At 36.2% G+C, this 24899-nt stretch overlaps 1 protein-coding gene across 4 annotated transcripts in view; it reads left to right on the top strand.

Annotated features, from left to right (window-relative positions):
• LOC122713137 (lachesin) overlaps positions 1-24899 on the top strand; it is a 218036-nt gene that overhangs the window by 187742 nt on the left and 5395 nt on the right. For all 4 annotated transcript variants that reach the window (XR_006346453.1, XM_043933348.1, XM_043933346.1 and 1 more), the window contains exons 4-8: positions 11810-11968; positions 15338-15466; positions 15663-15800; positions 19793-19942; positions 20362-20406. Coding sequence is in view for 3 of the 4 variants with exons in the window: in XM_043933348.1 (XP_043789283.1) it covers positions 11810-11968; positions 15338-15466; positions 15663-15800; positions 19793-19942; positions 20362-20406 (621 nt within the window). In the remaining variant the exon portion in view is untranslated. The remainder of the gene's footprint in view (positions 1-11809; positions 11969-15337; positions 15467-15662; positions 15801-19792; positions 19943-20361; positions 20407-24899) is intronic.

Genomic DNA, 24899 nt, shown 5'->3' with positions numbered 1-24899 from the left:
TTTACGATAAAATTCCATGTTTGGAAAATGGATCCAATTAATTTTGAAAGAAGAAATTGATAAATTTTTAATTTTAGGTTAGAGAATATTTGGATGTTTGGGTATCAATATAAGTACGCAGGTATATTATATACAAGTTTTTTCAAAAGAAATTTGAAAAAACTTTTGTACACGTGTTGAGTAAAAGTATCGATATCGATATGCAGAGTGATTTTGATTAAATTTAAAATCCATCCTTATCTATTTCGTTTAGGGAGGATAAAAGAATCTTGGAAATTAAAATTCTCTATCTCGTATTAATCTTTTTTTTCCAAATAATACACGATTGGTATATACGATTGTGAAGTAATGCTAACTACTCGATAATTAGATCATCCCCGATACTATCCCCCGGAAATTGAATTCGTATCGATGATCGGAAATTTGCAACATTTATCTATAAACAATGCTTCGTTTGCGCTGAAATAACTCACATTCTATTTATCGTGAAAATACGATTCATCCGTCTGTGACGTGCGCCTGCATGATCACGCGACGAATCAGCCTCGTACCATTGCAAACAATTTCCAGATCGCACTTCTTGATACCGTGCCTGGTGTATCGTCATTTGCATTCAACGATATTCAACGATATTTTTGATAATTGTCGTTTCGTTACGATAATAACCTTATCAATAATGAAACTTGCCGATCATATGACATATACATATATATATATATATATATCGCTCGTTCGATCCATCGAATTTTCGAAATCGTTCATCGATTCGAATTCCATCGAAAGGATTCATATCTATCGTTCCTTCACTCGCAAAAAAAAAAAAAAAAATAACTACCAATCGATTCAACAAACCATCCATCCATTCGTACGATCTTCTTCTTTTTCAACGATCGAACGAAATATTCGACCATTCACTTTTACACACCCAGTACACTTTCCAAACCTCGTCCATCCTCAAAATTGAACCGCGCATTTTCTCCTATATTTACCTCGAACGTAGACGCAGCATTCAAAATAAATTTCGAATATCCGACTTCTGTGCAATCGCAGAAGTTTAAAAATAATAATAATAATAATAAAAAAAAGCAATCGAAATATTTCGAAATATTGCACGATCCACGATCCGTGGTTTGTCCGTGACGTTAAATAGATGAACAGCCCCGTTGGGGAAAAAAAAAGCTAGAAGGGGAAGAAAAAACCATTGTGAATAAAATGTGAATAAAATCGTTTTTCATCTGAGTTTAGCTACGCGTACGTGTCATTATAAGCGTGCGTGGCCGCGTGATACGCGCGTTAATCGCGTATGAACTGCGGCGTCTGTTTCCCCGAATATACAAACCGGGCCAGAGGGAGGGAGAGGTAATCCGCAAACGTTACGTTTAAGCGGTCATAGATACGTTTTAATCGTTTATTTGGCGTGCAGCAGGTATGCAAGCAGCGGAGAGAGCTTTTGTGCGGGTGAAATGAATGGGTTACGATTTATTTATAAATCCAATTTGTTTCTACGACACGTGAGAAAGGAACTATCTCCATCTCTCCCTCTCTCTCTCTCTCTCTCCATATTCGTTTCAATATTTTTGAACGAGAGCCGGTGATTGGATAATGTTAGCGCCGAAATCATCCTCTCTTTGTAACGTTTAACATCGATAGATCGCTGATAATCCTTTGTCCGTTTATTTGCTCTTCAGATTCGACTTTGAAAAGCCCGATTGAAAAATTGAATAGGAAAAGTGTAAAGTGTTACTGGGATTTCGTTGATGATCCTCTCTTTGGTAATTGATGATTTTTCCAATTTTTATCGTGTTTACTTATTTTTTCTCTCTCCCTCTTTCTCTCTCTCTTTTTTTTTTTTTTTTTTTTTGATTAAATTTTTGCTCGGTGTCGGTGGAAATTAGTTGATTTTTTGGAGCAGTGAATTTTGTGACAAACTGACCGACAAGGAAAAACAGTTGTATCTAGTAGACACGTCATTTCATTTATGGAAATGAACTCAACGCTAGTTCTCACATTTTCGTATCACGAAATATCGGATTATATTTTTTTTATAAACAATTTTTAATTGAAGATTTCTAATGGTTAAAGTGTGCGATATGAAATGAATAATACACTTCTTTAGTTACAGTGGTACGAAATTAACAGAGATTACACCTCTCGAGGTTGTCTATAATTTTGTGAAAATATAACACGGGCACCAACGATCGAAGGTAGCGTCGAATTACGTAGTTAAAATGCTTATCCCATCCCCGACAGATTTTTAATACGCTTATTATGCAATTGAAACGCTTAATAGTCGGGAAGAAAATTTTTTCCGTATCGTTCCCCTGAAACGTATCATTGGATTTCTATCTTTGGCGTAACGCCTCGACAAAGGGGAGACACGTAAAAACCCTCTTTGCGGCGTGTAACGAATTTAAGTTTATGAATATTCAAAGCTAGATATGAAATTGCAAGTGCCGGGACAACAAAGTTCTGATTAAAACGCGAAACACTTTTGTTTGTGGAAGCAATGCGAAGCAAAAAAAAAAAAAAAAAAAAATTTCGACCAATTTTAGAGTAATTATTTCACGGTTTTGAAACACACCGAAAATTAAAAATCGGATTATACCCGTGAAGGATAAATATATCGAGAATAAAAAAAAAAAAAAAAAAGATTTGGAAATATCGAACGAATAACGTCGCGATAAAAAGAGAGGGAGGGGGTGGAGAAGTTTGTCACAAAAGAATTCGAAACATCGAATATTTTTCTCGGATAATTTGTTTATTTTTACGTTTTGATTAAATTTTGCGACAATCCTTCCGTTTTTGATATTATTATTATTATTATTTTTTTTTAAATATACTTCGAAAATTTGGCAAATTTGAAATCGTTCGAGACGCGTAAGAAGGTAATTTATTCCTGTCACTTTCCCAAGCGCTTCTTGTGTGGGAATATCCAGCTTGCTGGTAGTATCAAACTTGTAAGTTGCATATTTTATACGTGATAAAGTGCTCCGTCTGTATTCTGCCACAATGGAGTTTAACTCTCCGCCGAGAATGTATTTCCTTTTTCCGTGATTGCTAGTAGATTTTCGTGCATATATATATATGCACGAATGTAATACGACAAAAAGAGAAAGAGAGGGAAAAAGGATTTTGTTTGACGATTACACGTAATCGTTTATTGATATAATCGAAAATAGTTCACGTTTTCCCTCCTTTTAACAAGATTTTTATCCCCATTTTATTATATCATTTTACAAACATTATTATTTCATTTTCGTATATATAAATAAAAATTTCCCTCACTTTTGCCTCACATTTAAACATTCGCAAAATCCACAATCCTTTCGCAAAGACCAATCCGCAATCCGCGCAAACACGTTGAACAGAATTTCACTCTCGACAATAATAAAAATACTCTTCAACGGGAATTAAAAAAATTAAAAAGCTCATTAGCGAATAATTTCGCTCAATTTAACTCCCCAACTTACCTACGCATCCAACTTCCACTAAAAAAAAAAAAAGAAGAAGAAGAAAAAAGAAACTCTATCTCTTCATCCCCTCTTCGTTGCTCCCCCCTCCTGTACAAAGCTCTCGCCACACGACCCTCCCCTTCCCTCTGCCCCTTTCCAGGAAATTTATTAGACGGTGTCCCACACGGGGTGGTTGTCGAGCGCACGGGTTACAGTATATCGTTCGAACTCAATAAAAGGATCCTCCTTTTTTTATTTTTATTTTCGTACGTACACCCGACTCGTTCGATTTACGAAATCGTCGAAATTAAGCCCACTCTCTCACTCCGGTGATCGGGGGGTCTAGTTTTCGTCTTCCCTCTTTTTCAACTCCGGTTTCAATCCGCGAAACGTCACTGAACGCGTCTGCCGTTCAGGAAGGACGTTGGAATAAGGGAGGGGAGGGTGAATTTGGTGGGAAAACGTCGGAGGCACGGGACGGGATAAACGAGGCAGATTCAGATTGATGCAGGATGCGAGGAGGATTGGTGGTCTTGGAAACGGGGGAAGAGGTTGTGCAGGCGCGCACAATTCTAGACAAAAGGGGTAAATGGGCGGAGGAAAAATTTCCTCGTTAACGATTATAAATTATGGGGAGATATGTGTGTGTGTGTATGTGTGCGTGCGTGTACTACTAATGGGATAGTGCGTTTCACAGGAGGATGCAACGCGAGTTTCAAAGACGCGCCGTTGATGAGAATTTTCGTTTTTCAAAGAAAATTCCCATCCGGGTTAATTAAATCCGAGAACCGGTTTTCAGAACTGTTGTGCATATAGAATGTTGCATTAATTTCTGGGAGAAGGATTAATTATATAGGAGGAGAAGTTGGTCGTTGTTTAAGATATTTCTTTCTTCTTCTTCTTCTTCCTTTTTCTTTTTTTTTTTTCTTCTTATCGGATCGTGGTGACGAAGTTGGATTATTCAATTCTAGGTGGAGAGAGGGGGATAGTGGAATTTCTTATCGGGAGGGAAAAATAATTTTCTATGATCGTTTTTTTTTTCTTTTTTTTTTCTTTTTCTTTTTTAAAGATTCTTTGTCGTTTGTTCTCGTATATCGAGAGAGGAAGATCGAATCGATGGCACTTCCTATCATATCTCGTCCACCTTCTCGCTCTGAATTCAATTCGCTTTAATCCGTAGCGAGAGCTATTTTACAGATACAAAGAATCTTTGATCAAGTACCGTCGTGAAAATAAAACTGGGGACGAGATAAACGAAACAGATTGATACAGTCGGGGTAATCTCTTTCGACGAAAAACTATTTATTGCTCGGCTTTCCGTGCCGTGTTACGATGAATTTATTTTCGTAACTATTTCGTTCCATATTTCCAAAAATTCAACGTTTTCATATTCAACGCTCTTTTTTCTTTTTTTTCTTTTTAGAGTAAATTGTATTACCGTATGTATGACCTATTTTATTATTTTTTATTATTTAGTTCATTTGAAAAATAACGTTATGCACACTCATTTAGATTTATTCGCAACATTTGGAGATGGAATAGATGATTACTGGCTGGGCGGGAATAACCATCCTATATTTAGACTGTTAAGTTGATAAGGATGATTCCTCGAAGCTCGACTAAGGATCTAATCTAGAACAATGCTAATTACGTTTGCAATAAGAGCAAAATAACCCTACGTCTTTATTAACAATATAAACGAACGACGTGTAATAACATCGTCTATTTCTTCGTTACACAGCTCGAGGTTGTATGTACGCTTGCAGTTATTTGTCCGTTTCAATCTCATACTCGTGATATACACCTAATTAGAAGTAAATTAGTAATGCGTAATCTTTTCCCAAAAACTTAACTTATATCTCAATTCTTCACTTCCTTCTTCGCGGCCGAAACCCAAACGCGATGTTCAAAGTGTCTCAAGCAAACATCGTCAAACCGTCATTGTCGTAACATTAGAGGCAAGAAAATTGAAAATTGAAAATAATCAATCTACATCCAACCTCCCATCGCTTCAAAAAACCTAAATACAACGTTCAAACTTTTAGCAAACATCGTCAAACCATCATTGTCGTAACATTGGAGGCAAGAAAATTCAAAATTCAAAATAATCAACTCTCCATGGCTTTAAAAAATCTAAATACAACGTTCAAACTTTTAGCAAACATCGTCAAACCATCATTGTCGTAACATTAGAAGCAAAAAAATTCAAAATTCAAAATAATTAATCTACATCCAACTCCTCGCATCGTAAATACAACGTTCAAACTTTCAACAAACATCGTCAAATCATCATTATCACCATACACGTCATAAAAATTCGCAAAATCAATCCGTATCCACTTCTCATTCAAACCTCAAAGCAATCAAATCGAAACAACTGTTCAACAACAAACATTTCAACGACAAGAAATCAAATACGAAAGTTCCTTAACGCGTCATCACAGACGTCTCTTTCTCTCTCTCTCTCTCTCTCTCTTTCCCTCTCTCTGAATCTCTCTAATTCGATCACGTGGAGTGTTAGTGCTGGTCTTCTGATCTGTCGCACATTGGGAAACATCGTGAGGTCAGAGGGTAACCGGTGCAACTCTTGCACACCTCTGCCAGAGAGCGTACACCGTACACCGAGTGTGGAGAAGAAGGAACGCGTTTGAGGATGGGCATCGATGGACTAGAGAGGAACAGGGGTGGCTTTGACCCGCCAATTCAGCATCACCCATACGGGTACTCGACCGCAAATCGAGTTCCGGCCGTAGGGCGGAATAAAATCGACCTCGTCCCCCTCCCCCAACTCCTCCTCCACCTCCTCTCACCTCCTGCCAGGGTGTAGCGAGGCGCTTCGGCTCGATTCGCATGTAGGCGAATCCGGTAAGACATTACTCGCGAGGGACGCGTTTATTCGACGCTCGGGGTGGGAAAGGGAGGCGGGGGGTGAAAGAACGGTGGAGAAAGTCAGGTTGGCTTTAATGGGCATGCCATGGAATGGAAAGGTCTGCTCTTCCCCCTCCCCCGGTGTACGTGTGTTTGTGCACGTGCATCTCGAGGTGTGCTTTCACTTTGGATGAGTTTCCAAGGAAATTGCTCCTTCTCGCAGGATTAATATTATTGGGGGTATTGTACGAGTCACGAATTAAAAGTTATCGAGAAGGAATTCTATCGATTAAGCGTGAAATGTAATGGAAGATCGTAGAAATCTTTTTTTTTTTTCTTTTTTTTAGAAAAATAGAAAAATTCTTTTGAAAAATTTGATTCTCACGTTTACCTCTATTGAAATATGTAATAGTAGATTATGGAATCTTTTCTTAAAGCTAAGATGAGAATTCAAATCGTGCATCCATTTGATTTAATCGCAGCCATCGATCACGATTGAAAAAAATTAAAAGAAGAAAAGAAGAAATCCAACCCGAATTTCTCGACTCCTGTACGAAATCTGAAAAAAAAGAAAAAAGAAAAAACTCCCCGACTGTGAACAAGTTTCAATACATGGAAACGAACAATCGAGCGCATCATGGACCACCGCAAATGGCAACATAAATGCAATCCCTGTTCCTGTTGTCAACGAAAGTGAACCGCGAGTGCGTTTGCGGTCAGAAGAGTAGAAGACCCCTCGGATGGGGTGCGGACACACGGATGCCGGAGTTAAAACAGCTGGTTTTTAATTGTTCCGACTAGAAGTTAAATGTATGGACTAGGATACAATCAAGTCGGGAACACTGTATCCTCGAGCTGCATCTTAATAAGAACGATACATCGTTTACGTACCACGTAATTTCTTTTTTTATAATATAACAATTGAAGACGAATAACGAATAACTTCAAATCCAGCCTATAATTGTCGCAATTTTCTTGGAGAAGAAGAATTAATTTATTTTGCCTTTTTTTTTTTATTTATCTGCTCTAATTATCCGAGAAAAAGTATTCACCTGGATCCAGTCCAAAGAAGTAATAATTTTTTTAATTATCGATACGAAACCTCTGGTGAACCGATCTCTAGAAATTGAACGATATCGAGAAAAGTAAAAAAAATAAATATTTTCAAAAATCGAAATCTCAAGTCAACAACATCTCTTTATTCCGTTTCCTCGTTATCCGTCTCCCCCACTTTATTACGCGTATCGTGAAGGCCCGTTCCGCGCACGCAAATGGACACCGTCCTTCCCCTCGCCATGCATCTCACCCCCCTCCTCGGTCGTGTCAACCCCCTCGTATGAACGAATGCGCATACGATATAGCAGAATTTATGGTGGAACAGATATACTTAGCCGTGTCGAGGGTGTAACTTGGGGGTTGGGGGAGGGGGAGACACGTTATTGTTGCGTTAAGTGTTACGACAACCGGTGAAACTCGCCCCGTAAGCGGAATGGGAACGAGAGAGGGATGGATTTATCGCCTCGAAAATACCAGGGACAGTGGCCTGTATGTACACGCGAACGCGAATTTCCGGCCACCGAATGGAGCACCGATTGATTTCACCGTTTGTCATTTTACGAATTCTCTCGTCCGCTCGCCCCTCGCTTTTTCGACGCTTATGCTTATGTGACAGACGATAACGTGATAACAGAGAGCAGATACCGATCGATAGGGGAGGATTTATATAAACGAGACGATGGAGATCTTCGTCGAATCTTTGTCGAGATGAAGATGCAATATCTTTTAGATAGAAGCAAAGTGAGAGTATTATGGAGGATAATTAGAATGTTCAAAGTTCACGAAGAATGTTGAGCTCATCTGTTGCTTCGTGTATCTACTATTATATCTCTAAAGAGATATTTAGAGAATCGACTACTTTTCAACTATTAAAACACTTCTATTATACACTTCTATTATAAAGTTTTCTACTTTTAAAAAGTAGATATCGATTGATAAATATGATAGATATCGATTGGGGAGGATTTATATAAATGAAATCTACTATTATATCTGTTGCTTCGTGTATCATTATTATATCTACTTTTTCTCTAAAGAGATATTTAGAGAATCAACCACTTTTCAACCATTAAAGTACACTTTTATTATAAAGTTTTTTGCTTTTAAAAAATAGATATCGACTGATAAATGATTGAAAAGGATTTATGAGATGAAAATGCTAAGATCTTTATTAAATCTTCGAGTGGAGATGCAATATCTTTTTAATAAAAGTGAGAGTATTATGGAGGATAACGAATTAGAATGTTCAAAGTTCACGAAGAATGTTGAGCTCATCTGTTGCTTCGTGTATCTATTATTATATCTACTTTTTCTCTAAAGAGATATTTAGAGAATCGACCACTTTTCAACCATTAAAGTACACTTTTATTATAAAATTTTCTGCTTTTAAAAAATAGATATCGACTGATAAATGATTGAAAAGGATTTATGAGATGAAAATGCTAAGATCTTTATTAAATCTTCGAGTGGAGATGCAATATATTTAGATAGAAGCAAAGTGAGATTATTATGTTCACGAAGAATGTTGAGCTCAACTGTTGCTTTGCTATTGTGTCTATTTTTTTCTTTAAGGAGATATTTAAAGAATCGATCATTAAAATATACTTCTACAATAAAATATACAATAAAATTTTCTGCTTTTAAAAAATAGATATCGATTAATAAATATAGATATCGATGATTGGGGAGGATTTATATAAACGAGATGGAGATCTTTGTCGAATCTTTATCGAGTGGAGATGCAATATCTTTTACATAGAAGCAAAGTGAGAGTATTATAGAGGATAACGAATTAGAATGTTCAAAGTTCACGAAGAATGTTGAACTCATCTGTTGCTTCGTGTATCTACTATTATATCTACTTTTTCTCTAAAGAGATATTTAGAGAATCAACCACTTTTCAACCATTAAAGTACACTGTTATTATAAAGTTTTCTGCCAGAAAGATATCGATTGATAAATAATTGAGAAAGATTTACAAATGGGATGGAAATGCCAAGATCTTTATTGAATCTTCGAATGGAAATGTAATATTTAAAAGTAAAGTAAGCTGATTATGGAAGATGATAAATTAGATTGGATGTTCAAAGTTCACGAAGAATGTTGAACTCAACTGTTTCATTATAGTGTCTACTTTTTCTCTAAAGGAGATATTTAAAGAATCGACCATTAAAATACACTTTTATAATAAAGTTTTCTGTCAGAAAGCAAATATCGACTGATAAATGTCAAGATCTTTATTGAATCTTCAAATGGAGATGCAATATATTTAGATAGCAATAAAATGAACTTAATATGAAGGATATAATAAATCAGAATATTCAAAGTTCACGAAAAATATTGAACTCAACTGTTGCTTCGTGTATCTACTATTATATCTTTTTCTATAAAGAGATATTTGGAGAATCGACCATATTAAAATACACTTCTAAAATAAAATCTGGCAAATAAAATAAAAGCATCCCTTTATTGTGTGAATTCAACGTTGAAATCGAAGAATAAAGAATAATACTAATACAAATCGTCAGAGATTAATTTTTGTTCTAAACCGATATTGGACAACCCTATTCCTTCTAAAATGCCCTATTCTACAAATTAATCTTACGAGAAACCATTTCTTCAACGTCCACGCGCGAGAAACACACTCTCGAGATAAAATTTCTAGCGAGTTTTACCATAAACATAGACGCACGATATACAGATTTCCTCCAAACTTCTCCTCCGAATTTGTAACGTCATAATCTATCCAGCTCGTGCCTCGACACGATCGTCTCCCTTCTTCGTTCCCCCGTCGTATCAACGTCAAATAAATCTCCGCTCGTGTTTTGATCGCGCGGAGATTACGGATAAGTTAAAGAAGGCGTTTCGCAATTTTCGCACCACGTGGGCCCTCGTCGTTGAAAGAAACCCGCGTTATTAATTGATAATTCTCCCGGTTTAAAATGCAAACACGCGTGGTCACGCGAGAAGAGGCGCGGGGGCTTCCCGTCCCCCGCGAAGCGTCACGCATGACCCAATGCGCCACACGTCGGATGGCACACGTCGGCTGGCTAATTCACCGATAAACGCGGAGAAGTTCATTTTTCTCGCACGATGCTCATGCCAGATAGATTGTAAAATTTCAAAACGAAATTGAACAAACGTTTTTCTAACCGCGAATTCAATTAATAATCATATTTCTGTTCTTATATTCGAAACGTTTTGAAACGTTGAAAATATATATTCTCCGTGTATATTTCGTTAAATTCGTTAGAGAAGAGATATTAAAAAACGGTACAATATTATAAAATAATTTTGCAATCTCAAGATTATTTATTTATTTTTTTCTAATCGCGAATTCAATTAATAATCATATTTCTGTTCTTATATTCGAAACGTTTTGAAACGTTGAAAATATATATTCTCCGTGTATATTTCGTTAAATAAAATTAGAGAAGAGATATTAAAAAACGGTACAATATTATAAAATAATTTTGCAGTCTCGGGATTATTTATTTATTTTTTCAATCTACACGCACGATCAACAATATCGCGATTATTTATCAGATATCGACGATATTATCGATCAGGCCCCTTTTTGCCGTTAATGGGATAATGTTAAACTCGCTAGTAACAATACACACCGGCCAATATCGCGCAACAAATCACGTAGCCACGGATGTTTATGATCCGCCGTAACAGATCATCCCTACAGATAAATCTGAATTTATGCTTCGTAAACTGAAAACAGGTTTGCAATTTTATTTCCACAAAACACCTCGTTGCTGACCTCGTTGCAGAGAGAAAAAGAGAAACAGAAAAACAGAGAGAGAGAGAGAGAGAGAGAGAGAGAGAGAGAGAAAGGGATGATAGAAACGTACAATACGGGGGAAGGGTTGGAAAGCCGAGCTCTGGTGGATGATATCAAACGTGCGCCTGTAACACAATGTCTGCTCCCAACAAAGATGCAGGCGTGTAACGCGAATCAGGATGGCTTAGAATTATTATTATAGCGAATAATTTACGAGTGGTTGAAATTTACTAAGGTGGCGTTAGTAAATTACGAGACAAAAGGGGTGGATCCCCTCTCTGCTGCTTTCTCCACGTCTCAGACGTGGGTAATTTTTAAAAAGGATGTGTCGGTTTGAATGGCGCGAATATTCAAAAGGAGCCAGCCTCTTGTGTTTATTCTTTGACCGAAATTCCGATCCTCTTTGTTGTGGAGTATCAAAGGGACGACGACGACGACGATTTCCCACACTGTTCCTCCGAACAGGGAACAGGGTATATAGAAGAATATTCACAGGGATGATTTTAATCAGCCCTTTTTCTTTCGCTTCGGGTTCAATTATTTTTCGAATACCGTTTGTATTAATTGGATAAGATAAAAGACGATTAAATAAATAAAAGATGTACGAATAATAACCGTTTTCTCCATATTGATTGTTGTACAGTTCCGCCGAATATTCTGGACTACCCAACCAGCACCGACATGGTGGTGCCGGAAAACAGTAAAGTGACTTTACACTGCGAAGCGACAGGATCACCGGCGCCAAACATCATGTGGCGGCGCGAGGATAACAAGTCGATACTCCTGGGAAACGGGACGAATGGTCAGTTTCAATCCTCATCCAAGTTTATATCCACTTTTCATTTTTGTATCTTCTTTACTCTCGGTACTCGGGTAGTTAAAAAGTTGGAATCGAATCCCAACGAATCCTTTTTATTTTTATTTTTTTTTTTTAATCGACACGATTTCAAACTCTCTCAAACACGGATGCACGGATACATTTGAACGTCACTTTGGTTTTAATCTTTTATATTTTTCGCTTTTATTGGAATACTTAAAAAAAAGAAAAAATTCCAGACAACACGTTGCATTGCGTAGAAAACTTGGATGTAATGTTACTCGATGCTCGTGATGTAACAACTTACAATGATGAAATTACGATCCTCATCGTTCTTTATATATATATACACTCGATATAAAAGTTCATAATCCAATTAAACTTTTTTAATCGACGCGATATCCACTTCTCGAATTGTTGGAAACGTCGAAAGACATGGACAAAGTGATACACGCGACACAGGTGGCGTCGTCTCGATCGTCGCCGTTTCGACAATCTACATTTAAGCGAATTTAAGATTTTTGAAGCGCGGGCGTTAAATCGTGGAAGCATAACCGCCGGATTTGCGGATGGTGTAACCGAGTCTTGTAGTCTCGGGGGAGCGCAAACACAGCGTGTTCGAGCAAGGCCAATAGGTTAGAGGTGGGTGATACGTTTGCACAGGTAGGGAAGATCTGCTATATTTGCATTGAAATTGGCAAACACTGTGCGTACCGAATTCAGCGTACGGTTGCAGCAGGGTGCTTCGTTCCACCGAAATGAAACAAATTACGACTGTTGTTTACTTAAACGCACGATAAGGCAATTTCACTTTTCGCGAGCCGTTTTTCGGATTATCAATCGAGGCATCGAACTTTTCTTGTCATCGAGCTTTTACAACGAATCTTTGCAGTGATTCTGTTCTACGTTTAAGTTCGAAAAATAAGGCAAATACATCTGTTATAACGAATCTTTCTGAAAGAGAATTTAGGGAATTAGTTTTCTATAAGTTTTCGAAAATAAGATAAATAAAATGCGGTGGATCGTTTTACGATACGTTGTTTGTTACGAATGTTAGTTGGTATCATTTAGTTTGAATATAGAGAAGTTAGTTAGAATATAGGGAAAAACTGGGTCGAAACGACGAGACAAACTGAAATGTTTGTATTTTATGGAGGTGATAGATGCGTCACAAAAGGAAGCCATTATTATTTGTGAAACTATATATACTCGAAGCCTTTGCAATATATTTATTTCAAAATTTCAAAATTTTGCCCGAAACTTTTATCATTGAAATCGAGTTTATTTATTATTCGCGTTATTCGCGTGGAAATCTATTAAATTAGTGTTATTGTGTTCAAAGTCGTTTCGATTTACGAATTCGACCGATTTCGTTTCATTCGTCGTTTGCCTCTTGCACGGGCAAAGTCGTAAGTGGAAGACTGAAATTTTAATATTAAAATTTAATCGAAATCGATGTAAATTAATTCGATTTCTTTTTCACGGTATCGTTCAATTTTTACGACATCGTTTCTTTTCCCGCATATTTCACGCATATTTCGTGTTTAATCTCTATTTTAATCTTTTTTCAATTTTATCTGAAATTATAAAATATTCCTCTTTTTTCCTTTTTTTTTTTTTTTCTCTTTAATCCTTTTCAAAGAAGTTGTAACGCGCTTTTTACGAACTTTTCCATTCAACGAAAATAATTTTAATTCTCCCTTATTTACTTTGTAACTTTCACTTTACTTTTACCACAACGTCCGAAGGGAGGGAGGGGGAAAAACTTGTAAAAGATTTTTCGAACAAATATTTTTATCAATCCTACGGCGACAAGGCCTTTTCCCTTTATCGATATCGCACATTTTTGGATTTAAAAAAAAAAAAAAACAAAAACAAAAATAAAAATCCGTTCTGGGATAAAAATAAAAATACAAAAAAAAATAAGCAAAAATATTTCGTAATTTTTAATCGAATCTCATCCGAAGCTCGAATTCTTCTCCGTTCCGTTCACATATTGCCAAATTCAAAAAAAAAAAAAAAAAAATTCGAAAGAAACACGCCTCGTGTTCAACGGCGAAACTATTTCAAAAGCGTAAACTGCGTGGCTCGTTAATTGCGTTTTGTTCTGTAAGAAAAGTAATGAAGGGGCGGCGGAATGGGGAGGGAGGGCGGGAGCAACTGGTTCACTCGTTAGATTTCGCTCGGTTCTTTCGTATTTGACATCGTTCAGTTTGTTAACAGGGCGCAAATATTCCACCGGATTTAATTGTGGTTAACGGACGGTCGTAGACTGCCTCGACTTTCGGATAAGTAAACTAAATTTGCCATCCTGCAGGTAGAGAGAAGACAACATCAAAACTACTGTTACTCGGTTTGTGTCTGTTTCCTGTAAATTTCCGTTCACCTCTTTGACCGTATAGACGAAAAATTTCATTTTCCAGTAACAGCTGTTCAAACTAACTTCGACGCTAAAGAACAGCATGGCCGATGTCTCGACGCGATTCTTTATTGAGCCGCGACAATAAGATAAAAAGGATCGTTGCAAAAGGATTTTTTTATATGGGATTTTATTTTACGGTAAAGGCTTGGAAAAATAATAATAATAATAATAATAATTTTCTTTTTCAATTTCAACAATATTGAAATAATGAAATATTTGCGAGTTTGTTTTCAGAAACAATTTCTAGAAAAAAAAAAAAAAAAAAAAAAAAAAATTCGGCGGTTTATATTTTTATATAGATTTGGTAAAACACGCAAATTGAAATAGAAAATTGTTATGCGTGTAAAATCATTTCGTAGCGTTTTCGGGATACAATTTAATGCATTCTGAAGAATAAAATAAAAATTGCGAATTTTAAAAATTACGTAGAAAAAAAAAAAAAACTGGAGAGAAAAATTTGTGAACTCAGCTATGCTTTTGATTACTTTCCAAAACAAATTATAGAGGGGTAGGGGAGGGGGAGGGGGGAGGGGGGAAATTTCGACGCAGTTTTCATCGTATTGCGGATATACCGGTGGCGGCAAATATACCGACTGGTGAAAAAGTTGTTCGGGCCCATTTCAAAAACTTCACTCTCGTATACCAAACTGTCTGAAAGTGTAACTTCATCGAAACTTCCGGGAAAAATGAAAACAGAAGGAGAGCGGGCGAAGGAGGAGGGGGGAAACGTACATTCAACGAGCAATTTTTAAATGTATAAATCTGTTTAAAATACTGTATGGTAATATTAATATCCAACGAGAGATAATTATATTATTTATTTTTTAATTTGAAGAAAATCGCTTCTAATAAAGCTATTTTTCTTCTTTTTTTAATTTGAATCGTTGAATTATATTATAATTATATCATATACATGAAATTCATTCTTTCAGTTATCTCTGTGGAGGGGCCAAATTTCAATATATCGAAGGTCGATCGATCGCACATGGGTTTCTACCTTTGCATCGCGACCAACGGAGTGCCACCATCGGTCAGCAAAAGAATCATGCTCACCGTCCAATGTAAGTGGCAAAATGTGACGAGGAAAATTTAATCGTCGCTTTGCAACGAGATTTTTAACTAATTACTTTTAGAATATTTTTATCTTCAATTCTTATTATTATTCGGTAATAATAAAATGCAAAAGTTAAAGTAAGAGGCAAGGAAAGGAAAATATTTATTCACTCGGCACGGAAAATTTGTTTTTCTTCTTTTCAGTTCCGCCCATGATTTGGGTGCAGAATCAATTGGTGGGCGCCCAGGAGGGACAACAGTTGACTCTCGAGTGCCTCTCAGAGGCTTATCCCAAATCCATCAATTATTGGACAAGGGATAAGGACGAAATAGTTCCGCAAGGTAGGTTAAAACAATGATTCCACTGTTTTCTTTCCTTGCGTACATAGTAATTACTCATACCAGTGCTTCTCAACCTTCTTCGAGACCATGATCCCTTTTATAAAATATCCAAATACAACAACTCTTCATAAAGTATGCGTATGTAAAAAAATATATTTAATAGATCGAAGAGACGAATTCTATCCTCTTTAATTAAAATTTCGTATTTTTAGCATTTTTTCTTATTTTTCAAAATAACCCAAAATCACTTTTCATTATATTAATTATATCAAAAAAATATTTTTAGTAGAAGAGAAATTTCTATCTTTGGTTAAAATTTTTCTTATTTAGTACCTTTTCATTTCTCGAATTACTTTAAATTCTATCTCAAGTCAGTAGCCACAAGTTGAGTGAATCTCCACGGGGAGATGAATTCCATCCTTCTTCTCTTCCCTATTCTTCTTCTCTATCCTACCTATCTTTCCACTTTTCGAGTAACCTAAATAATCTACGATCTCTTTCCATAATTATAGAAAGAAAAAAAAGAAGAAATTCTTAACGGAATCCTTTCGTTTCTTTTCCAAGTAAAATTCCACCCTCATTTCGAGCGAACGAGTAGAGCGAATCCACGCGATCTACGCGAAAACTAGCCGGTCGTCACCGTGAGCCCCGGCCTCTGTATCGACCATTGAACCGTTCCTCTTCCTGGATCGATCCTAACCTTTCCAAAGGTATAATTACACGGGCACGATGCGTTCTCTTGTTGCACATGCCCCTATCCCCAAGGAGGAAGAGTAACGAGCTCTTTGAATAACGAAAGCTCCATGCCAAACGCATAAACACGGGTACAAGGCGGTATGTATAAACGTTCAACCCCGCGCTTTATGCTCGCCCCCTATAAAAGCCAGCTTTAGTACTCTTTCCATCGATCCACCCTTCCTTTCAGATCCTCGCCGTATTTTCACCGTATCGCGATCTCTGCCCGTTTAGTGGCTCGCGTCAAATCCATTTCGACGTGTGCCCGGCTCGCAGTGTACCTCCGACCCCCTCCCCCCTCCTCCCACTCTCGAATTTATTTCCTTTCAATTACCACTTTGGCGGCGAGTTGACAACACCCTTGCGACCACTCGTCCTTTCCCTCCACCCTTGAAAACCGCTTTGTTGTAATAAAATTCTTTTTTTTTCTGGCCTTAAGTATCTCGTGAAGATCACGAGATTTTTTTGATTTTGCAGTAGACGAATAATTCTATTTATTTCTATTTTACGTGTCTCGAGATTTGCTATCTGTTGCCGCACGAGTTGATGAGTGAATTCGTCAAAGGAAGGAAATATTCGGAGGAATACTTTAAAATTTGGCGCATCGAATTTCCAATTATTTCCTTCGCGATTTGATATATATATATATAATGGATCTCCCTTTTATCGAACGATGGACGGCCGATCAAAGAAGCGAATCGACTGCCTAGTGCGTTTATCTGATTGATACATCACGCGCCTGGGCCAAATGTTTCGTCAGATTTACCTTTCGCTCGGTTATTCGAACAGAATTAGCTTTTGAATAATACATGGGAATCGAAGCAGGACGTTAGAGCTATAACGCGATTTTATCCGGCATTTATGAGGAGGAGAGTCGAGGATGCGTGTGTATGTATATGAAGACCGAAACGACGAAGGGTTTGCCCTTTTCTCCTGTCGTTATTACGTCGCCAGCCTCGTTCATATTTGCATCTGTATCGAAACCAATAATAGCACGTACAATGCGAATTTTGATCCCGCAATCGGGTTACAGCAAAATTCCCCACTATCGATCTTTCGATCGTATGCGTCGTATTTTCGTCATTTCTTTCTTTCTTAATCGAAAAAAGGCTAAAAATTTAATCAACCCTCGAGATCAACCCCCGATAAAATCTCGGATCCTTCACGAATTTTTCGAAAACGTTATCATTCTATAAGTTGAAGTTAAGTTTAAATTAACGTTAATTTAAATTATATTACGAGATACGACGAAGAATTCACCTAGATGAGACTAGGGGTTTAATTCGAGATTTATTAATATTTTCTATCGTTCAAAATACAATTATCATCGTGATTGAATTGTAAAAAGCTCAAGGATCGATCGGGATTATTGAATTACATCTCTTTCTCCATAAATAAACTAAACCACGTTACAAAACATTCGATGGAGAGATTTAATTTCGGAATTAGATTATCTTCTATTTCAATCAAAATAACAATTAGCAACAAATTGCTCCTCGAGCAAAAATAACCAAAGTAAAAAAAACGCATCCATTATCATCATCGTCTCTATTCCAGTATTCCGGTGTCCAGTGCAAACGCGCGAAATTTATTCAACGCATATTTTTCTCAACCGTTGCGAAATGTTTTCTGAATCGTGTCGAAAACCGATTCATGGACATCCTCCGTCGTTTCACACAACTCCTTCCATTTCATTATTTCGCTTTGCATCCACGTACCCTTCATAGAATGCAAGCACACACACACACACACACACACACACACACATACACATATATATATATATATTTTGTTCGATAGAATCTTACGAGTCGTAGAAACGGAAATGTCTCTGAATGGTGTCGATCTAAACAGAAATCACGTTAACTTAGCGCAGATGCATGACGAATACCGAAATAAGGGGGGTACGGTGAACAAGCGGGGCCATCTTTCAAACTGATTGAACTATTGTGACGCGTTTTTCGCTTTTGAAAAGACGCTCGAATTTCTTCGATCGTTTCGAAACGGGACGAAAAGAGTTTATATTTATCATCTCGTGGATAGGATAATCGTCGTGACTGGGATATTTATTTATTGAAAAAAAAAAAAAAAAATTTAGACGATGTAATTTAAACGTGTTGTCCATCTGTCGAATTGTGGAATATTTATAAAATATTTATAAAATGTTACGTTTATTAAATGTTATTAAAATTATTATCTGTATAATAAGGTTTTTAGCGAATTTTTGATAAAGAAAGAAAAGGGGGAAAAATTGGAAAAAAGAAATCCTTTTACGAGATATCGTGTAATATATTGCTTCGATATTGCATCGGTGGACTCTTCGTGCTTTTTTTACACGGACAAACTATTCAGAATTTTTCCAACTTTCAATATTATATCGTAACCGGAAGAGTTTATTCAGAATATGATTAAATTTGTTTAGTAATATTCAACACACGTATGCAGTACGGAAGGGAAGCGTTTGTGTAAAAATCTGCAGTTGCAAATTGTTACGTAATATAGCGGATAAAAATCGGTCATCATTCTCTTTTGGGTTATTATTATCTATTCTATCTTTTTTATCTTTTTTATCTTTTTTCTTAATGGAAAATATGATAAATGATAAATAAAATCGGCCAGAATAGCATTTTTTACGAAAATATTATCAACGTGATTAATTCCGAATCTCGAAATAAAAATTAAAATAAGTTTAAAGTTTAAACTCGTTCGATAATATTTGTAATTTGATATTTATTATGTATTGTAATTTGATATTTATTTATATATTTGATATTTGAATATTCGATGTGATAAACAATAGAAAATAGCTAGCGAGTCGAATAAATTTATCTTCAATATAATATTCAGCAATCGAAGAATTGAACTCCCCAGAGTTATCCGCGTAAATGTTTTATTTTCATAAATATATTCCTTTAGAACGTTTGAACGGATAATATTTTTTTTTCTTTTTTTCTATTTTTTTTTTTTTTTTTTTTTAAAGGCGATTTTAATTGCATCCAAACAACTTGCGCAAACGAGGATGGAATATTCGTTAGACGGTGAAACGGCGATACAGCTTCGCTTTAAATGGATGATATACACTAAATTTTAATTATTAAAAAATCTGGCATCGCTGTACAAGATACATGTATTATTAAAGAAAATTTCATTTTTCGGGGAATTAGCCGGGATTTCTTCGCTTGATTAAGAATTCAATAATGTTTGTTTAATATTAATTTTTTGTTTAATCTTGGATTAAACAACTTTTGCATTTCCAGGGGGGAAATACGAACCCACATTGGTGGACAACGCGTACAAAGTTCACATGAAGTTGACGATAAATTCGGTCGGTCCGTCAGATTTTGGATCGTACAAATGCGTGTCTAGAAACGCATTGGGGGACACCGATGGCACCATCAAAGTTTATCGTAAGTAAATAATTTAAATAATTCGTTCGTATTAAAATTTCAATATAAAACAGTACAGAAATTTTCTTCTAGTAGTAATTACTTTTCAATCAGAATTATCAGAATCGCAAGATTCGCGAAAGGAAATTATAGAGCATTGTACATAAATAAAACTAATCGTAAAATAATTCTATTATGACTTATTTTATCGTTTAACAGTTCCGAGAACTATGTTGCATTAAAGTGAAGTGTTTGCGCGTGTAAACTTCCAGTCATAATACTAGGAGTAACAAGGAGTTAAAATCTTTGGAAAGTTAGAACACGGATGAAGCTTCCTAAGCTTTCGTAAAAGCGTTTAATAACTTCTAACTTCAAAATTGTTTTATTTATATAATTTTACGTTCAATGAAATAAATTATCACACGATTTGTGTATTTCAGCAATCGCGTCCTCGAATTCTACGGGAAGTACGACAAGATACAAAGGTAAGTTCGAATTTATTTATCACGAAAATTACTTTTCCTATGTAATGGGAATAAGAGAGACGTTTAATTTTTTTCTTTTTTTTTTTTTTTTTTTGCGAAATAAATATCCGAAGAAAAATATTTTCGGATATAAAATTTATTCGATAAAAGGTATATAATCCGGTTCGATTAAGCAGAAAATGAAATTTTGCTCGATATGTCAATGAACACCGCCCCTATAAATTCTTTATTTATTAATTATCCAATCTATTGCCTAGCATTAAACCAAACGCTATTAATGCGCATGTATGTATGTACACATACATACAAACAAGCCTTTAAATCGAGAACAAATTATCAGTAATCCAAATAGCAGGTTAGGGAATTGAATCAATTTGTAGCGATGTTAATGCATTAGTGGTTTCAAATACAATTACGAAATCGATTTGAAACCGAAACCGGAATCTCTTACTACCATCGTCCCAACGATTAAAACCTCGATCAATTTTCACAATCTTTTGCGAGGCAAAAAATTTTTACAACTTCGAAAAAGATCCCTTGATCGACGAGCTACCCTCTCCCCTCCTTCGACACCCCTTCGAAATTAAATAAAAAATTTCCACCACGATGGGGAAAAGGAAAACGAATTAACCCCAAAACCTGTTGTTCTCGCTATATTCCATCGTTTCAGATCACTTGGCCGCGCGCTGTGTTTCTATCTTTTCATTTGACGAGGCGCGAGGAATAGGACGACACGTCCGCCCGCCCCCTTTGTGAGCCGAGTGCTACTTGCCGAACGATGCGGCGTGAGCCACTTGCCGCATGAAATAACGGGTCGCTGATTAATTAGATCGAGTGTCGAGGCATTTGTGCATGCCAATCCACTCCAACTGTGTACATCCTCGGATAATTTCTACAAAAGACGAGCCTTCCCTTTTCGCGTATCGCGCATCCACGACAACTCTCCCTCCAAACCCCCTCCCCTCCCCTCGTCGAAGCTTATTTGGAAAGCTCTGTCTTGGATAATCGCTTTCGCGTCATTTTCGAGAATAAAATCGCCTCTTCCCACGATGCATCGAGGGGGGAAGGGTTAACGCGCGATTCGAAGTCGAAACGGCGAGGAGTTAGTTTTGTTCGTAAGTTGATAAGCAACCGGAAATTGATCGAACTTGGTCATTATTGGCGCTTCGCTTCACTTGTAACGTTCTCTTTCTTTCTGTTTTTTTTTTTTTTTACAAAATGATGAGCTTTAACTCGATTAAGTTCTCTCTTTTCTCTTTTGTCTTTTTTTTTCGTTTTTTTCTTTTTTCCTTTCTCTCTCTCTCTCTCTCTCTCTCTCCTTTTTCCCCTTTACTATATTTGACGTTGATCGAATGTTTACGGAAGAACGAAGATATCAAAGGGAATCGATGTTGGTATTTTACTCGCGCAATGTTAAATGCACACTGACAGCTCCATTCGATGGAATGCCAATATAACTTTTTGTATAAATGCATTTTTATCAACGGGCACCTCCTCGTCCGGATGTCGCCAACTTCCCCTATGAATTTTTATAGCGAGCGAGAATTTTAACGAATGTTTTCCATTGTTTCCTCGCGTTTCTACAGTTTTCGTTTTATCATAATGGAATTCTTCTTTGATACGCTCACCGCCTCGCCAAAGTAGTATCCCGTCATATTATCTTTCTTTTTTCCCCCGATGAAACGTTAACGAACGAATCTTTTTTTCTTTTTCTTTTTATTTTTTAACCATCTTGGCGATCCCGAGCGCGAAGCTTCTTCAAATGTAATTACATTCGTCCGACGGATACATCGAATAGAGCGGAGTTTTAAATTTAAACAAATTTTCTCTATCATCTGGTTGGAAAAAAAAAATTCCTAGAACGAGATCGTAATACACGCGTCTTCTTTGATTTTACAGAAATAATAATTAAAGGGGCAGATCATTTCGCAGCAGAGCGAAGAATCGTATCATCGTTTCGAATTGTTTTTAAATGTCAAAAAGAAAAAAAAAAAAGATATTTTCGCGATACGATATCCCTCTATCTCTACGCGGATACTAGACGAAAGAGGGGGGGAGGTGGGGGTGGATATACGAGCGCGCAACTTTTTTTTTTTTTTTTTTAGCCAGTTAGCAATCGCGTTACTAAGCTTTGTCGATTTCTGGCAAACAAATCGACACTTTTTATATCCATTGGGCATGCACGCCACCAGCTACCAGCATCACCTTCAATATCGATTTTGTTAACCGCTGGCATACTTCGTTGTCGGTATCCTTCGAGGCCATACAAAACGTACGTCCACCGGTTTACGTACGTATCTCCTCTGTGTAAATTGAATTGGCCGCTTAAGGCTATCGAAGGACAAAATCCCACAATATCGTTCGGTCACTCTATCACTGCACCTCTCGTCGTTTTTCCTCTCCGCGGTTTCTCCACCCTATTGTTTGTTTTAAAGCTACAAAAGCGCAAATTTACAGATAGACGTATCTCGTTTCAAATAAATACCCTTGTAACATTTGAACGAGAGGAGAGGAGAGGAGAGAGAGAGGGGCAGATAGGGATGAATTTCCCTTCCCTTTGATTTAAGAGTAACGTAATATTTCTACGAATATTTTATCTCGAAGAAAATGGAAGAGTAAATTTTTTACAAATTTCTATGATTCTTTTTTTTTTTTTTTTTTTTNTTCTTTTTTTTTTTTTTTTTTTTTAATAGAAGTAAGGAAAAAATATCTAAAAATTGATTAAAAAAAAATTATCTCTTGGAGTGATTCGAAAAAGGATATTATAATATTTTTCGTATAATAAAGCCATTTCCAAGGAAAATAAATCAAATTTAGTTGAAGAAAAATATCTTGGAATTGACTATGAAAAAATTGTTTGGAGTATAAGAAAAGGAAAATGGAGAATTTCAATATTAAACTTTTCTTTTTCTTTTTCCTTTTTATTACTTCAAATATAAAAATTTCCATTATCCAGTTGTCTGTGTCGAGTGTAATGCGAAAAATACGCAGGAGCGTTGACAAAACCGGTACGTTTGAAATTCATAGGGTATTCCTATATATATATATACACACACACACACACACATACACACACCTGTCCCCCTCTCCCAAACTGTTTTAATGCCTTTCCAAGGACAGTCCATCGTTGAACACGATCGCGACGCTCGTTTTTCAAGCCCGAGACGAGGAACCATTTCTGTGTGAAATCGTGAATGAATAGGAACCGCCGTGTCAGATTTACAAGCCCACCATCTCATTTGCTTTCGACAGGCAGCCGGTTGCGAAAAAGACGCACAAAAGTCGATAGAGGCCCCCGTTTCAGAGAGGAGCCTAGACGTTTAGAAGAACGCCTCCGTAAAAAGCCCACGGTTGAATGCCATTTTGAACTTACACCTTGTTCATCAAACCCCTTTTTCCCTGCAGGAAGGGAAAACGCCAGGCTTTTGCACAACTTCCACGTTTGTTTGTTTCTGAATGAACACACGCGCAAATACAAATATTTCGGAAAATTCTTCCGGAATCAAGTTCGATACACTGTCAAAAAAGAATTATAAATTATTATCGCACCATTTATTATTTAGCTTCGTTAATTTTTCGATCGTAGTGCTGTGAAATATCTTGTTTTTCTTTATTTATTTATTTATTATATCCTTTAATATTGCACGCAAAATATTTTTAGGATCAAGAAAATGTTAAAATATAAATTTCGAAATAATACGAAACGTGAAAGAGAACGCGAAATAAATGTTTAAACGTTTTTTCATAAATAGTTCTTCGTTTTTTCGTCGATCTTTGAAATTATTCGCGATTTTTCCAATCCTGCCACCTTTTTTTTAGCTACCAAGGGATATTTTTTTTATTTCAAGACTGTATTATTTCGTTATATATTCGAATATTTAAAAGAGGACATTCTTAAGAAAAATTTTAGGTAAAATATTCTAAATTAAGGAATTTTTTTTAACTTTCATTTCGTTACATGTAAGCTATTTCTAAGCTATCCTCCATTAAAATATAAAAAATTCAATATGAAAGGAAAAGACGATTTCTAAAAAAAAACTTAAAGCAAAGACGTATTTTTCATAAAAATATATTTTAATTACAAATATAATTTTTTCCAAATATTGACTTACAAATTTACTTATGTTACATATTACATATAAATGTTTAATCAAAGTATCTTCAATTATTATATGCTTTATGCAGTTATATCAGATTTCGTCATCCTTTTTTTTTTCTTCTTTCTTCCTTTCAGATTTGTTTTTACCAGCTACCATTCCCCACTATATCATCCGATATACCTTTATGTCTATTATCTTCTTTCCTTTTGAACCAGTTCCCTACGAAGCTTCTTTTCATTTATACCACATTTACATTTTCTCAAGGATCCTCTTTGAAAAATGAACAATAGAAGGATTTCTTCATTTTCATAATCTTATATACCGCACTAGATCATTTGTAATTCGGTTTATGCTCAAGTATCCTTAACCACGTTTGATATATTATAATCAAGG

The sequence above is a fragment of the Apis laboriosa genome, unplaced genomic scaffold (assembly GCF_014066325.1).
Source record: "Apis laboriosa isolate Shangri-la unplaced genomic scaffold, ASM1406632v1 scaffold22_cov146, whole genome shotgun sequence".
Taxonomy (NCBI): Eukaryota; Metazoa; Arthropoda; class Insecta; order Hymenoptera; family Apidae; genus Apis; species Apis laboriosa.
The sequence above is the reverse complement of the archived record's forward strand: the minus strand, read 5'-3'. Positions and strand labels throughout refer to the sequence as shown.